This window comes from Bubalus kerabau, chromosome 14 (genome assembly GCF_029407905.1).
Source record: "Bubalus kerabau isolate K-KA32 ecotype Philippines breed swamp buffalo chromosome 14, PCC_UOA_SB_1v2, whole genome shotgun sequence".
Classification (NCBI taxonomy): domain Eukaryota; kingdom Metazoa; phylum Chordata; class Mammalia; order Artiodactyla; family Bovidae; genus Bubalus; species Bubalus kerabau.
The window spans coordinates 71,715,967-71,730,948 of record NC_073637.1 but is presented as its reverse complement, the minus strand read 5'-3'; the positions used below and the strand labels follow the sequence as shown (position 1 = coordinate 71,730,948).

Genomic DNA, 14,982 nt, shown 5'->3' with positions numbered 1-14,982 from the left:
CTCTCTCTCCTTTTCCCATTTTCAGTAACTTCCTTGTGTTTGAAGTAGACAAGAAAAAAAGACTGATCAGTTCCTGTCCTTGTGAAAGTTATAGTCTTGGGAGTTACGGCCCTGTGAGTGCCAGCTTCAAATTCCTGTTTCAGATCCCTACTTTCCACCTTTGAAATAATCGCCAACTGTACTCAGTATGTTTATGCTACTCCTTTATGAAGATACGTTTTTATGCTTTTGATTCTATCCCTTCAGTCATTCTATCCCTTTCAGTTGGTTATCTCCCCTCTTAAATTGTCAGGCACTCCTATTAAAGCTATGAACTATTTCATCCTTAATAAAAACGTCTCTTGACTGTGCCTCTCTTTCTGTCCCCTCTGCCTAGTTTTTCGAAGCTCTTTTACCCAATAGTTTGATTTCTCCTGTCCCCCACTGTTTTCAAGGGACACCAAATGCCAAAGGCAGTGAATACTTTTCAGTCTTTATTCTATTGTTTACACCTCCTTCCTTCCTTGAAATTCTTTATTCCTTTGGCTTCCTTGACACCATTTTTAACTCAGTTCTTTTCCCTGACTCTTCAGCCTTTTCTTTGTGGATATTTCCCCATCTACCCCGAAACTTCCGTTTTTGTCAAGAAGTTAGTCCTTGGGTATTTCATGATTGCCCTTCATTCTCCCTAGGTAACCTCATCCACTTATGGTTTTGACCACTACCCACTTAAGATGTGTTATTTCTCTCAAATATCTGCCTCCTATTCCAATTTCTGTCTTTTTAAAATTTTTATTGGGATATAATTGCTTTACAGTGTTCTGTTAGTTTCTGCTGTACAGCAGAGTCAGTCGGTTATATGTGTATTCCCTCTTTTTTAGATTTCTTTTCCATTTAGGTCATCACAGAGCACTGAGTAGTTTCCTTGCTATTCAGTAGGTTCTTATTTTTTTTTATATGCAGTAGTGTATATATGTCAGTCCCAATCTCCAAATTCATCCCCCCCACACCGTTATCCATCAGTTTGTTCTCTGTCTGATTTGTCTTATACTTTGGACTTATTTAGCCAGTTGTCTTCAGGATATTTTGTTCGAAATAACTCTAGTTATTCCTCACTACTAGGTTTTTTCATATGCATTTTTTCATATTGAAATAGCATTATTAGCAAGTCCTCCTACCCACTAACCTGATGATCATTTCTGAATAGTCTTGGCTTCCTTCAGGCTACCTTTCAAATAGTCTGTTGTTTTAAAAAAAAAAAACCTTAGAACTTCTTTAAAAGTAATTTTAAGATCTTAAAACATGCTCTCACAAAACATTCCATGGCAGAATGCTACTATAGATTTTTATCAGGCTGAAGTACTTCTTTCTAATCATGAAAGAGATGGGTCACTATATTTAGTGCTGAGCAACTAGCTATTTTTACATATATAGAAAGTGAAGCCCCCAAACATGAATTTTTATTTTTTTGAATTATTTTTTAGAATCTTTTAAAAATATGTCAGATTACATGCAGACTTTATTTAGTGATATTTTTAGTCAGATAAACTTAAATGAATGTACTTAATATTCTGAATATAATTCCACAAACTATAGTAATTGGTCTTTTCCTTGAGTGCTTCCAGTCTTAATTTCTTCCACACCTCTTAGCGTCTACAATTAGAGGTTCAGTTATCGTTGTTAGCAAATAGGTAGTTTTATATTATGTATACTAGCAAAGCTTTGTTTTTGACCAGACCTCTAACAACATCACTTTTCTGTTTTGGAAGATCAAAGCCATCGGCCAGACAGAACTGAACGCGAGCAACCCAGAAGAAGTGTTACAGCTGGCAGCGCAGAGAAGGAAAAAAAAGTTTCTCCAAGCAATGGCGAAACTTTACTTTTAAGCAGTTAGTTACAATTTTTAACTTTTATTTTTTAAATGATGGGCTAAAAATAAACAGTATTAAAAGATTAAGTTTATATAATACATATGTACATATTTAGTGGCGTTTTCTTTTCAGACAGAATACTGAAACATATTAGTTTAAAAATGAAAACTATACAGAAGACTTCATACCATAACAATAGCTTAAATTTATAATTTCTTCCAAGGAAAAAGAGTCACATGTTCAATAACAATAAACTAGTAAATCTAGGATAATTTTCTAATCGACTTTTGAGGCTGACATTTCATTTTTAAAAAAACTAGAATATTTATGTAAGAGTAGCTATATACAGTAAGTTCTATGTCAAGGTTTTGTTGCTTTTTTAAATAAATAGATTTCTAGGAGTCAGTATACATTTACTGCTTTTCTGCCTTAAGAAAATAGAAGTTTAGGTCAAGTGTTAAGCTTTATCACTTTGACACTGTCCTTAACTCATAATGTAAGAATTTAAAAAGGACCTTAGCAGTTTTGCAAATATAAATAAAGCCTTAGTCACACTAAATTAAGATAACCCTAAAGATTTTTTTTAGAGTAATAAAGTGACTTTTCATATAAATAGTTTGAAAGGGTACTTAAGTTTTTCGCCCCAATTGTGATGTACAAAGAGTTATTATAAAGCAACCTTTATGTCAAAGCCCCAAGTAGGAGCCACAGCATTTATCTTGTTTATAACTTCTTTGGTATTCCCACTGTTCAGAGTACAGTTTAAACACCATGTTCATCTAAGCTTTACTGGTTAAAAATGTTACATATATCAAGGCAAATAAAAATAGTCAAACAGATTAAAGTTCACCATTTTTTAAAAATTCAAGTTTTATAATAGCTTGCTTGCTAAAGCAGCTGTAGATAAATTAGTCACCTTATTACAAAACTAAACCTTTGTAAACAAGTTTAAATTTTATTTTCAGGAACCAAATTGCACTAGTTAAGAGTTTATAAATTTTGAGAATCTAAAAACTAGATTCAAAGTACTGTATCATTTAATACACCCTTTAAGGTAACAGTTATCTAGTTGAAAATTCCAATGATGAAATTCCTAGTTTATCAAGATAAACATAGCAACACTGGGTCAAAAGACTTGTTACGGCATAAATCGTGGCTGGCTTTTATCCAGCCAGTATTGGGAATGAAGTCATCTTTGTAAACAAGTACTGCTGTTTCTTTAAACAGCTAACATGGGAATGAAATACATTTCCTCCTTAGTGCCAATTTTAAGTGGTTTTTAAATCAAAGAATGGCAGTGAAACTTCAGAATTGGCAAGACAGTCACAGCACTATTTTCCTGTAAAACGTAAGTAGTTAAGTTCCATGAAGTGCTGTGCAGCACTTCATCAGTTCCAAGTTGTTTGCTCAGTTAACTTCCTTAGTGTTTTCCTGGTGGTTTTTCAGTGCTCTTCGGTGGTGTCATAATGCCTCCATTGCACACTGGTGACAACTGTCCCTCCTTTCTGAAGGTGTTTACATAATTTACTTCATCCTATGCATGTGAAGAAATCATGTAGAGATTAACAGCTAACATAAAGCATTGATATGATAAAACAAAGTCAAACCAGACTCTTAGGCTTAATGTAATGGTCTCTTTATGTCTTTACAACTGTGACTAGTTATATTCTAGAGGTTCAACAATATTAACTGCCTGCGACTTGTATTTTTAAAATACCTGGAGTACTGGTATTATCTTGAGACACTTAACAAATCTTGATTAGACTTCAAAGCTAATTTTTATTAGGTTTTCTACATTTGAAATCAATGTCCTCACTGGAACTTTCTATCCCCTTACTATCTTATATAACTGCCTGAAATATTATTCCATTAGTATCCTTACTGTCAGTTTCAATGCCTTATCAAATAGACCAAAAAATACAAGAAACATACCAGCATAGCCAGATAATTTGTATGTGTCTGTATGTTGTGTCTGTCTTCCATAGAAATCTTCTTAAAAATCTTAAGCTTCACTGGGCTAGTACTTTTTACTACACTGACAAAAGGTACCATCCAGTCTACACATTCAGAAATGTTGTCCCATTCCAAACCTAGATAAAGAAAAGTTAGAAAAATACATGCATCATTAGAAAAATACATACATATGTTTCTGTTATATCAGAAACATGATTACTGTATTTGCTTGTGCTTCAAAATTTCAAGTTAATTAAAAACTCATGTAAAAAGGAAACCAAAACAAGCACATAAATAAACCAAAATCAACAAGTTTAGCAAGTCAAAACAGATTATTCCTCTTAAACTGTTTATAATGTGACTATTTTGAGGGAGAAAAAGACTTTGAGCTTTCTCCAGTACATGCTACGTAGGGAATTGAAACTGTCAAAACCCAAAAACTTAAGGCAGAGCTGTAATCACACTGACTAACTTCAAATGGATTTAAATTCCATTTGACTTCATTTTTAAATAAAATATTTACTTATTTGGCTGCCCCGTGTCTTAGTTGCAGCATGTGGGATCTAGATCCCTGACCAGGGAGGCACCTGGGCCCCTGCATCAGGAACGTGGAATCTTAGCCATTGAACCACGAGGGACGTCCCAACCTTAATTTTTACTTGTGGATATACACTGGATTAGAAACTACTTATAATAGAAGGGAAGATAATTGCTAAACTGCTTTTTTCCATTAAAATTTTAAAGTCTTGTTTAGCAGGATGCTAAGTTCATAAATAGTCCTTTCAAGAGTTGTAAATTGGTAAGAAAAGAACAAAATACACGGTCTTACCTGAGGCTTTCTTAACCACTTCAATAGAGGTAAAGTGGCATAAGGCAGCAGCAGCCAGTATTCTATACTGGAACTCTAATGAGTCGATGGCTAAAATACACAGATCTAAAAGCTAACAGAGGAAAAAGTATAAGAATGAGTACTACATGTCATCAGACAGCTAGCATTTTAGAGTGCTTATGATGTGGACCATAAGCCAAGAATTGCTAAAACTGCAGGGATCCAAAGAGAAATAAACCGCCATCCAAAGGAAGTTCCAGTCTTGTTAACAGACAAAGGACTGTTACAATGTAGCATGCATATCCTATAGTGCCCTCATCCAGAGCAGGGAAGACTCGGCTTACATCAGTCTTTAACAGAGGAGGCAGCCAGAGAGAGAATGTTCTAGATATAGGAAACAGAATTTACAAAGATAAGTGAGAAAGTATTTTCTGTGGAACTCCAGTATTTCAGAACACAAAAAATATGAAATGAGGAATATCTTTCCCTCATGTTTTTAAAAAGGGAGCTGCTAGAGAGTTATGGCCTAGAAAAGGTCTTTAAGAAGTCAGACCTTTATAGTTCTGATTATTCTACTTATGAGAAGCAGGCAGGAAAGAATAGTACCCTCCTCCTGTACTTTGTTAGAATATTTATTACACACTGGCCTAGGAAAGTTTAAACTTAAATTTTTAAATAATGTTATAACTAGGTGATTTTAATTCCAATATGTAAAATAGGTTCCATATGTATTCAAATATAAGACGGTACGATAATTATATTGCAATCATTTTATACCATTTAAAACCTGAAACAACTGGCCGAAAAATATTTCTCTGTTAAATCAAAAAGAGGTATTTAACTGTCTACCTCATTCATACTCCTGGTGAAAAGTGCTCATGATATATTTAAACTCAAGTTTAAAAACTTTTCTAGAATTTTCAGTTAGCAATGTAAATAAATACTGGGACAGAATTTTATGCATCAGGAGCTTTGTTCTAGTCAGTTAAGGAGTGAATTTAATTCAGTATGCTGTCATTTTGTTGTATAGCCTATTTAACACTAAAGAAATACATTAAACAAAACCTGTAATTAATAACATTAGCATATAAACAATAAAAATATCAATACCTGAGCAATTTGAATGAACTTTTCCTGAGAATACTGAGGTAGAAGAACTTTAGGAGCATCTTTAAGAGCATCAACTTGGAGGAAAAGATTTAGCCAGGAGATGACCGTTACAGGACAAAGTTCCCATTTTAAAGCCTGTTAATGAAATTAAAATGCCTGTTAATAAGTGTAGTTATATATACACCACATTATATGGGTAATTCCTTAAATAGCTGTTTTAAGAAACTTTCTTTAGGCTTATTTCTTCTTATTTTAATGGATATATTTATAGGTATCTTACCATCTAAAGTGGCTTGTATTTGTCTATTACTGATATAGACCCCTTTATTATACTCTAGTTATCTTTATTTACAAAGTTCATTGGGCCTATTTTTCATTCCTATTTTTCTCATTTCCTGCAGCCCCTTGTCTTCCAAAAGTGTTCTCTATTTTATTGAAACTGCCCTTTTAATTGTATTCAATGACTCCACAGCTAATTCCATTCAAATCTTCCAAGAACTGATTCTACACTTTTTCTTTCTTTCTGTGATCTCCAGTGGCTTCTATTCAAAGTGTAAAAGTTAAAAAAAAAGACATCCTAATTTATGATATCTTTCCCTCCACGAAGCCCTGGGACTTTACCATTTATAAGTCTACAATAGTTAGGATAGAACAGAGAGTCCTAATGCCTGTAGGACCACCCAGAGAATTCCATCTTATCTTTATATATCCTTCTTATAATATACTTCGGGCTTCCTAGGTGGTGCTAGTGGTAAAAAACCCACCTGCCAATGCAGGAGATGCAAGAGACCTGGGTTGGGAAGATCCCCTGGAGGAGGGCATGGCAACCCACTCTAGTATTCTTGCCTGGAGAATCTCATGGACAGAGGAGCCTGGCAGGCTACAGTCCATAGGGTTGCAAAGAGTTGGACATGACTAAAGTGACTTAGCATACATGTATGCATACACTATACTTGAAGTCTGAATCTAGATAACTTTATTATTAGAACATATCAGAACTATACTAATACAATAACCTACAATGGGAGAAAATCTGAAAAATAATATGAACGTGTGTGTCTGTATATATATAAAGCTGAATCACCTTTGCTATACAGCTAAAACTAGCAACATTCGAAAATCAACTATACTTCAATAAAATTTTTTTAAAAAGAACAGAATCAGCATGCCAACAAGATCACATTCTAACATAGAGCTATCAATCTGAATGTTTATAAATATTTTACAACAAATTTGTAATTTATATTTTAATGCATATAGTTTATAGATAACTTACAAATGAAAGTCATACTGTGTTCTCTGTGTCCTATTTATAAAGCCATGATGCTCAAATTTCATAACATACTTTCTAGTAGCTAACATTCACCCTTTAATTTCTAATTCAAGGCCCAATTAAACACCTTTATGCTTCTCTCCCCTACCCTTCTAGTAATAGCCCTTGCCATACATATAGAGAAGAAAAAAAGGCAGTAAAATATTTCTCATTCTCTATCTGCTGGAAGTGGAAAAACAACTAAGATTTGAGAATCATTGTTGAGATTCATTTAGTACACATAGTGTGCTAACTACCTATAAGTTTTAAAAATATTGTTAAACACTTTTAAATTAACAAATAATATTCTCAATATAGGGAAATTTAAAAGATGCAGAAAAATAGTTTACAGGTTAAGCAAATTCCTCTCCCATCTTAGAACTGGATCCTAATACTAAAACCTCAGTTTTCACTACTTACATTGTAGTCTTTGAGATTTAGTAAACTACAGTTATGAAATTGCAAGTAGAAATAATAAAGATATTATTACCTTTAATATAGCAAGTTCCATCCTTAAGATATCCTCTTCACTGCAAGCACCATCAGTGACATAAGCAAACTCTTGGAGCTTAGGAGCGTAGATTTCCTTTAAAATGGATTTAATTAATATCAAGCACAGTTGAGACAGACTAAAACAAACCACATATATACACATACAAACCACATCTAGGCTTCGTTTTTAAAAGACAGCTTCACAAAGTGATTATAAATCTTTATAAAATAATTCTATGATGACCAAAGCAACCTTACATTTAATGATATTTTTCATATCTAGGTATCTAAATTAGCCAACTTGTATTGATTGAAATATTTTTATAGAACTGATTTAAAATCTTAGTTAATAAACAATTAGAGTATTTTAACCAGTGATTTCAGTGACTGGTTAAAACAGAAAGCCAAACTTGTTTTAGGACTGCCTAGCATACTAGACTAAAACAGGATACTCAACAAAGTCTAGAAACTTAAAATGTTAACCTTACCCTAGTACAAAAGTATGGTTAGTCAAACAATAATTTGTGCAGTTTGTTGATGACAGATCTGTCTTAACAGTTCAGAGAACAAGAACCAGAATGATCAGAAGAGTAGAAGAGATGCCTGCCAGAGGTGAGAACAGGCTAAAGATCAAGATTAAGTCTAGAAAAATATTTGAAACATACAGTATTATTCCAGGTAAGGAGATACTGAAAATATAAACTTATAAAATTTGGGGATAGCCCGTAAACTTCAAAAGACAAAATGTGGAAGAAAAATACACTTAAGGAAATTAATGCATGATTCAGTCCCTCCCGTATTCTCAAAACTGTACAGGCTTTGAAAACATCGGATGAAGTTACTAATGATCTGTGTTGAATTTAAGAAATGTAGATTGAAACTATGTGAAAAAAGATTTCAGGCAAAAAAGTTAATTCCTTCTACCCTGGCACTATTATCAGATACAGAAATATTAGGCTGAATTTAGATCATGATTCTAACTGAACATAGCATTTATTGCATTTGATTGGTTAAGTAGGTTTCAGAGACCATTCTATTGAATCCAAGCACCATAACTAGGTATATAGAGACAGCATTGGTGGTTTTGTTTGGCACAGTGAGTCATGGAACATTTCACCTAGATCTAGTTCCAGAATCAAACCAGAGAGACTTATAATTTAAGAGTTTGGGGTAAATATATCTACAGATAAACTCTGAGAGCTTACCTCAAGTTTGGAAGCAATGAATAATGAGGTAATTCCAATCAGTTGAAGCATATTTTTATTTATATCCTTTTGTGTCAACATAAATCTATCAAAAAAGTCTTGTGCAAGATAAAATGTTTCTCTATGAAGTGTGTATACTTCACATACCTAGACAAGAATCCAAACATTTAAATATTATTCCATTAATTTCTCCACATTACAAAGTTCCTCTTAGCATACTACAGGGTTTTCTGAAGCCCAACTTTTTTAGGATACCAAATCACAAATGCAGGAAAAAATTAACGTGCTAATAGGATAAATAAATCTATTACCATCCTCACTGACTCTTAATTAGTTTCATAGGCTTTTTTCCCACATGGATTTAATGTGTTTATTCCAGGTACATTTTGCTAACTATGGATAAGAACTTTTTTCCTATTAACTTTTAAATTTTTATTGATGATAAATGGGTGGGTGTTTTCATGATGCTTAGTTTGTCTTCTGATAGTTCCAAGTGATTCCTTTCATCATTCTAGATATACATTTAACTACAAAATGACAGCGGTGTTTCTTCAATGTTCTTACCTCATTAAGAAGTAAAGAAGAAAACTGAAATGGATAACATTGGTGATAGTCAAAATTTTTATTGTATTCCTTGTTTCTGACTGTAATGGGAGTTCCCCTAATGTTACACTATTACTATCACTAATGAGTAGTATCTGTCATTTCCACAATACAGGGAAAGCTTTTAATTCTCAAAATAATTTCATGAAGTAGGGAGGAAACAGGGATAGACATCAATGTGTTTCTAATAAACATATAACGTGTTAAGGAAATGTATTCCTAGTTAATTACACATTTTAAAATCAGCAATGTATATTGAATTTCAAATAATACCTTTTACATCCATGATATATAACCTTATGATTTTTCTTCCTTAAACTATAAATAGAGTTTCAAATGTTGAACCATTTTTGCATTCCTAGACTGAAAGAATATACTAAGACAGAGTAGAGATTAGTGCTCTGTTGGATTTGACTTACTATATTCTATTTGGTTTTGTATATGTAATCATATATTTAAGGGAAAATAGGGATAAATTTGATAAGACAACCACTGAATAAAAATCAATTTAACATAAAAAGGAAAAATAAAATCAACATAATTATGCTGAAAAGTTGCATTCATGATAACTAGATATTCAGAAAAAGTCAGAAATCAACTACAGTCTTGTAAACATATGATTGAAATATAATCTTCCCTTCTAGTCAGAATAAGGAATAAGATGACCAGATTCAGAAGGACAACATTTTGTACTCGTAAGAACTTTTCTGATAGCTTCTGAGATCTATTCTGCCATGTGGTACTTCCCCCTTAAAGATCACCGTCTCTATACAAAACAGGGAAATTACAGAGCAAATATCCAAGGATTGTGGGAAAATCAGTTTGTTACCAATACAGGTAATCATTTTCTCAATAATAATTTGAGATTCTTTCAGAATTATTATCCAGAAAGGATATGGGGCCTAAAAGAGAATAGACATTCTGGCACAGATTTTTAGGGACTTCTGGATCACTAATTATTTCTTTAATGGTACAGTTTATTTCTGAAAGGAACAGAGGAATATAATAAAAGGAAGTTACATGGAGTCTTGTGGGCTTAGGGCTACTGGATATTAAAAGCCTCCTTATCATTTAGGATATAGAAATTAGGATTCCAAATCATAATTTGATTTTGGTGATGAAGGACTTCTGAGGTCTGAAGCCTAGTCCTGGCTTTTCACTTTGCACGAAAGAATTCAAAACCTTGTCAAATTCTGTTCATCTCGAGTATCCTTGGCACCTAGAACAGTGCCTAGTACACAGCAATACTCAGATACCAGGATTTCTAAATTGTGTTTGGGTTGTATGGGATACAGTGGCTGTGTCAAGATTTTACTCTTATCATTTGGTATCATCTGCTGGTGAACAGCACCCAAAAAATGCTTCCTGGGGTCTTTCCTGGTGGTCCAGTGGTTAAGACTCTGTGCTCCCAATGCAGGGATTTGAGGGAACTAGGTCCCACGTGCTGCAACTAAGAGTTCACGTACTGCAACTGAAGATCTACATGCCACAACTAAGACCCTGTACAGCCAAATAAGTACTAAACAACAACAACAAAAGGGCTCCTGGCAATAGGTAATACACCATTAGGGCACATGGAAGGCATATTATGTTTAAATACTTTCCCATCATACAGAGAAAAAGGAAATTTGTACTGCTAGAACATACCTCTAAAAGCCAGTCTAGAAGTATTGACCTCATCTGTGGTTCCAACTCAGAATGCAGAACTTCAAAATGTTTGTCGTGAACATATCTGGTCTCTTTTTTTAACATGTTTAGCCAAACATCTTGTGAACATCCCCAGCTATGGAAAGGCGAAAAATATTGTGTGATCTACATAATATACAGCTACCTGTTTCACATTGAGTAAACTGAACTTCCAAACACTGAATTAGAAATTGGAAGGAACGGCTCTTAAATTAGGAAAAATTGCTACTTTAAGAAACCATTTCTTTAACATGAAATTATACAAAGAACTTGGACTATGATAATCTAAATTGACAGATTTCAAGAATGACTTGGCAGCAGCAGCAGCAAGAATGCCTTCTAGTCCCCATTTACTTATATTTTACAAAGGCACCAATTTAAGATAACTGTGTCTTATCAAGAATAATACTAAAAAAGTAAATATTTAGAACATATGATCCCAGTAGATATAGTCTCAATCACCTCCAAACAGATTGTCAGTACCCTGCAGTGGGAGTTAGGTGGGACAGGACAAAAGGAAGATGGGTGAGTTTAAACATCTGAGTCCATTAATTTGCTTATTAAAGCCAAACATAAATTACTACATATTTTATATAAGCTGTACCTCTTATTCATTAACGATAAAAAAGTATAGACCTTAATAACTAATCTTGGTAAGAAATAAGAGGAGCTAATCTATCAAATAAAAATGCTGTACATGTTAAAATACTTCCAACTTAATGTACATAAATTACTTAAACTCTATTAAAAAGGTGATTCAGTTCTGATAAGGCTTACAGTCTTCAGCAAGCAATGAAAATAATGTTACACAATCAATGTTTTAAATACCTATGTCATCTGCAATAGGACTACTGCCAGAAAACATATGCTTAAAGACTGGTTTTAAAATAAGCAGTTTTTACAAGTTTTTATATTTTACAATGAAGGCAAAAAACCCCTCAAAATAGCACCATATATTACATTAGTAAATTTTAATCTTTGACATTAAATTACTGAAATTTTTCTTACCTTAAATCAGGTAAAGGTGAAGGATTAATAAAAAGATTTTTAAATCTGTAATTTGTAAATCTGGAGAAGTCACTTGTTCCTATTTCTTTGTGGGGTGTTTCAATGATAATGCAAGGACTGATCCCCCCTGATAATACAGGTGGCCAACAATTCTGTTATTTAAAAAAAACAAGAATATATTTGTACAGTAAGAAACCAGCATTTGTCTGAGATCTTTTCTAAATGAAAGCTAATACTTCTAAACAGTCTATAGTTTTCCCCAAACACCATCATTAGCTAACAGTGCTGACAGTCTAGTTAATTTAAGCTGACATTCATATTTAATAATTAGCCCTATAACTCATATCAGTGTTCATAAATAGTAACAGGATGTTTTAGACAACAAATTACAATTCTGGAAGTACAAGACATTAGGTATTGAGGGAGAGGAGAACAACAAAATGCATCTGTAGTCAAATACCACTTTCAATATTATAAAATTCTCCCTCTATATTTAGCAATAGTGTCCAGGGCACTTCCCCACTCTCTCCACTCCTTTAAGGCCTGTTTCAGGCCTTAAACTTTAGAATACAGGAAGGCAAAACCTTGAAAGTAGAAACAATTACTTAAATATCTAAAGGGCCCTTTCTCCTATCAATGCTGGCTTCAAAGAGGACCACTATTTCTACAGTGTTTTCTGTACAACACACAGGCAGAGTAGATAGCAAAGGGCTGGGTGCCAGTCTGTCACCGACTTTACATCCTATTTATGCCCTAGGAGCACTATTAGGACCCTCCACTATAGTCAGAGAGGGAACAAAGAGCACTACATTGGACAGATTAGGCGGGCCCTGGTGCACCAGGCAGCTCCTAGAGGGAGGGATTTACAAAGAGGAACCAGCTGCGTCAAGGCAAACTTACTCTGCAGCTGTAGTAGGATTCAGGGACATAAAAACCACCCAAAGACAAGCGCCTTTCTGCTGACCCCTAGGGGCATTAAAAGTGTCAGAGGAATCTTCCTACCTCAAAGCAATAACACAATTTTATTTTTGTCCCGCATTTGTGTCCCCCAAACCCAGCCCAGTTCTGCATTACCCTTATTTCATACTGATGTTTCTTGGTGACCTCCTCTTTTCTTTTTTTGACATCCTGGAAAATAAAAAAAGTCATGGTTACACTAAGGTCCCAGCAAGGAATTTTCTCTCTCCTCTCTTCCCCTCCTTAACTCACCTGGGCCGTTTTCCTCTTCTTGGCCTGAATTATCTGGGCTTCTTGCGGGGAATCCGTCTGACTGGCCTGGGGCTGCTGTTTAGCTTGTAAACGGCTACTATAGAGTTTTTAAGAAGGACGTTTAATTAGAAAGTGATTCGTCTCAAAGGCAGCAACTAACTTTGAAACATATTTTCAAGATAAATAATGTTACCTGCGTCTTGACATTCTCTTCTTTCAGGTGAAGGAAACCTCTGGGGGGGCGGGGGTGGGGAGGAAAAACCAGAGTCAAATACGTGTCATTCATACTCCCAAGTGCCAGTGAGAGGCTTACACCTGGGTTCCTCAGGAGATGACCTGAGCCATTTTACCGCGATGACTTCTGCACTGTATTAGCGCATGATTTATTAGACACATGCCTGTATTCCCTCAACTCAAGGTACAGCCCGGACGGGAGTGTCTTCAAAACACATTTTGCAAAGCTCCCTCAGAGCCACTCAGAACGCGCAGGGAAGCAGATGGGATCTTTTCTGCGTCCTGCACCCCTCTCCCCCGGACCCCCACCCCCCACTCCGAGCGGGGCCTGGGCAGCGTCCCCACTTTCCCCCACCTCCCACCCTGCACAAGCCGCGGGGAGAGGGGGGTTGTGGAGGCGAGACGCTGAGGAGAAGCCGGTTCCGCGCCAATTTGGAGAGCGGCGGTGGCGGGGGAGCAGGGGGCGGAGGGAACTTGTGTCACGTCCTTCAGTCTCCTTTCCCTCCTTCCCGGCCCCGCCGGCCCCTGCCCACCGCCTGGAGGGGCAGTGCGACCCCGACTCCAGATGGGAGATGAAGACGAAGAAAAGGCAGTTCCATTTAAAAAGTCGGGGTGGGGGTGGCGTAGAAAACGGGGTGGTGTGGGGAAACCGGTCGGCTCTGGGAACTCTTCTCCCCGTGAAGGAGACCCTGACCCTCAACCCTCTCTCCTAAGGGGATAGCTCCCCCAATGGGGGCGGCACAGAGAAGCCCCGAGATGGAGGGGCTGCTCCGTGGGCCTCCCGCTTAGGGGCAGCCCTCCATCCCCTGCCACCTCCCAGATCCCCTGCCAAGGGTCCTGACAGGGACGCGGAACGCGGGAACCCGGCGTCCCCAGACGCCTGCTTCTCAGCCCTGCCCGCTTTCCCTGCCCCCCAGGGTCCCGCCCGCGAGATGGATCGACCCGGGGGTGAGGAGTTGGGTAGGGGTGGGGGGGGTTTCTTTCCTCCCGCATCCCGCCCTGCCCCCGGCACCTCCTCACCGCCAGACCCGCTACCGCTCGGCTCTCAGCTGGCGCCGGCGCCAACCCAATATATAGGCCGGGCCGGGCCCGCCCCGCGCGCATGCGCCGCAGACTGACACCTCCGGACAGCGCGCTCCCCTCCCCCGCGCGCCCGCCACCCGCCGGCGCGCGCCGCGCCGCGCCCTGGCCTCCGTCCGCGCCCGCCCGGCTCGAGGGCCCACAGGGCTGGCTCACCGCGGCCCCCTGCCCTTCCCCTGCCCGCGCGGCCCGGCGGCAGGGGAGACCCTCTCAAGAGGGCTCCGCTCCTCCGCCGCCGCCTCAGCCCTGCTCCCCGCCGCTCGACTTCGTCATCTCCCGCCAGTACGTTTCTATTCCCTCCCTCCTCTCTCAACTCTCGAAGACCGGGGGTGTCAGGCCGCAGCCCCCGGCCCCGGCGTACGGCACTGTGGAGGTGGCTCGGGGGTGGGGATGGGGGGCGGGAGGCACAGA

At 37.4% G+C, this 14,982-nt stretch overlaps 2 protein-coding genes across 6 annotated transcripts in view; one reads left to right on the top strand and one right to left on the bottom strand.

Moving 5' to 3' along the window:
* Nucleotides 1-1,948, top strand: part of INTS8 (integrator complex subunit 8) — a 45,721-nt gene extending 43,773 nt beyond the window's left edge. For all 3 annotated transcript variants that reach the window (XM_055546629.1, XM_055546628.1, XM_055546630.1), the window contains one exon: nt 1,749-1,948. Coding sequence is in view for 2 of the 3 variants with exons in the window: in XM_055546628.1 (XP_055402603.1) it covers nt 1,749-1,865 (117 nt within the window). In the remaining variant the exon portion in view is untranslated. The remainder of the gene's footprint in view (nt 1-1,748) is intronic.
* Nucleotides 1,949-2,782: 834 nt separating this feature from the next.
* Nucleotides 2,783-14,608, bottom strand: CCNE2 (cyclin E2). 3 transcript variants are annotated; one of them, XM_055546631.1, is made up of 12 exons: nt 14,512-14,608; nt 13,451-13,490; nt 13,258-13,354; nt 13,123-13,176; nt 12,049-12,200; nt 11,002-11,137; nt 8,752-8,898; nt 7,545-7,640; nt 5,743-5,877; nt 4,633-4,744; nt 3,783-3,940; nt 2,783-3,384 (listed from the first exon to the last, which is right to left on the bottom strand). In XM_055546631.1, the coding sequence occupies exons 2-12, from the start codon at nt 13,462-13,464 to the stop codon at nt 3,271-3,273; spliced, it is 1,215 nt and encodes a 404-aa protein (XP_055402606.1). In that variant the 5' UTR covers nt 13,465-13,490; nt 14,512-14,608; the 3' UTR covers nt 2,783-3,270. The 3 variants fall into 3 exon arrangements, with proteins under 3 accessions (XP_055402606.1, XP_055402607.1, XP_055402608.1); XM_055546632.1 differs by having other exon boundaries at nt 14,504-14,538; XM_055546633.1 differs by lacking the exon at nt 8,752-8,898.
* Between the last annotated feature and the right edge of the window lie 374 nt (nt 14,609-14,982).

Bases quoted from the DNA above. Each gene is read 5' to 3' on its own strand.
- CCNE2 (XM_055546631.1), bottom strand. The intron at 12,201-13,122 runs GTAATGCAGAAC...TTTAAATAACAG, and splicing joins AACATCAGTATGAAATAAGG to AATTGTTGGCCACCTGTATT. The intron at 5,878-7,544 runs GTAATAATATCT...TTTCATTAACAG, and splicing joins TGGAACTTGCTATATTAAAG to GCTTTAAAATGGGAACTTTG.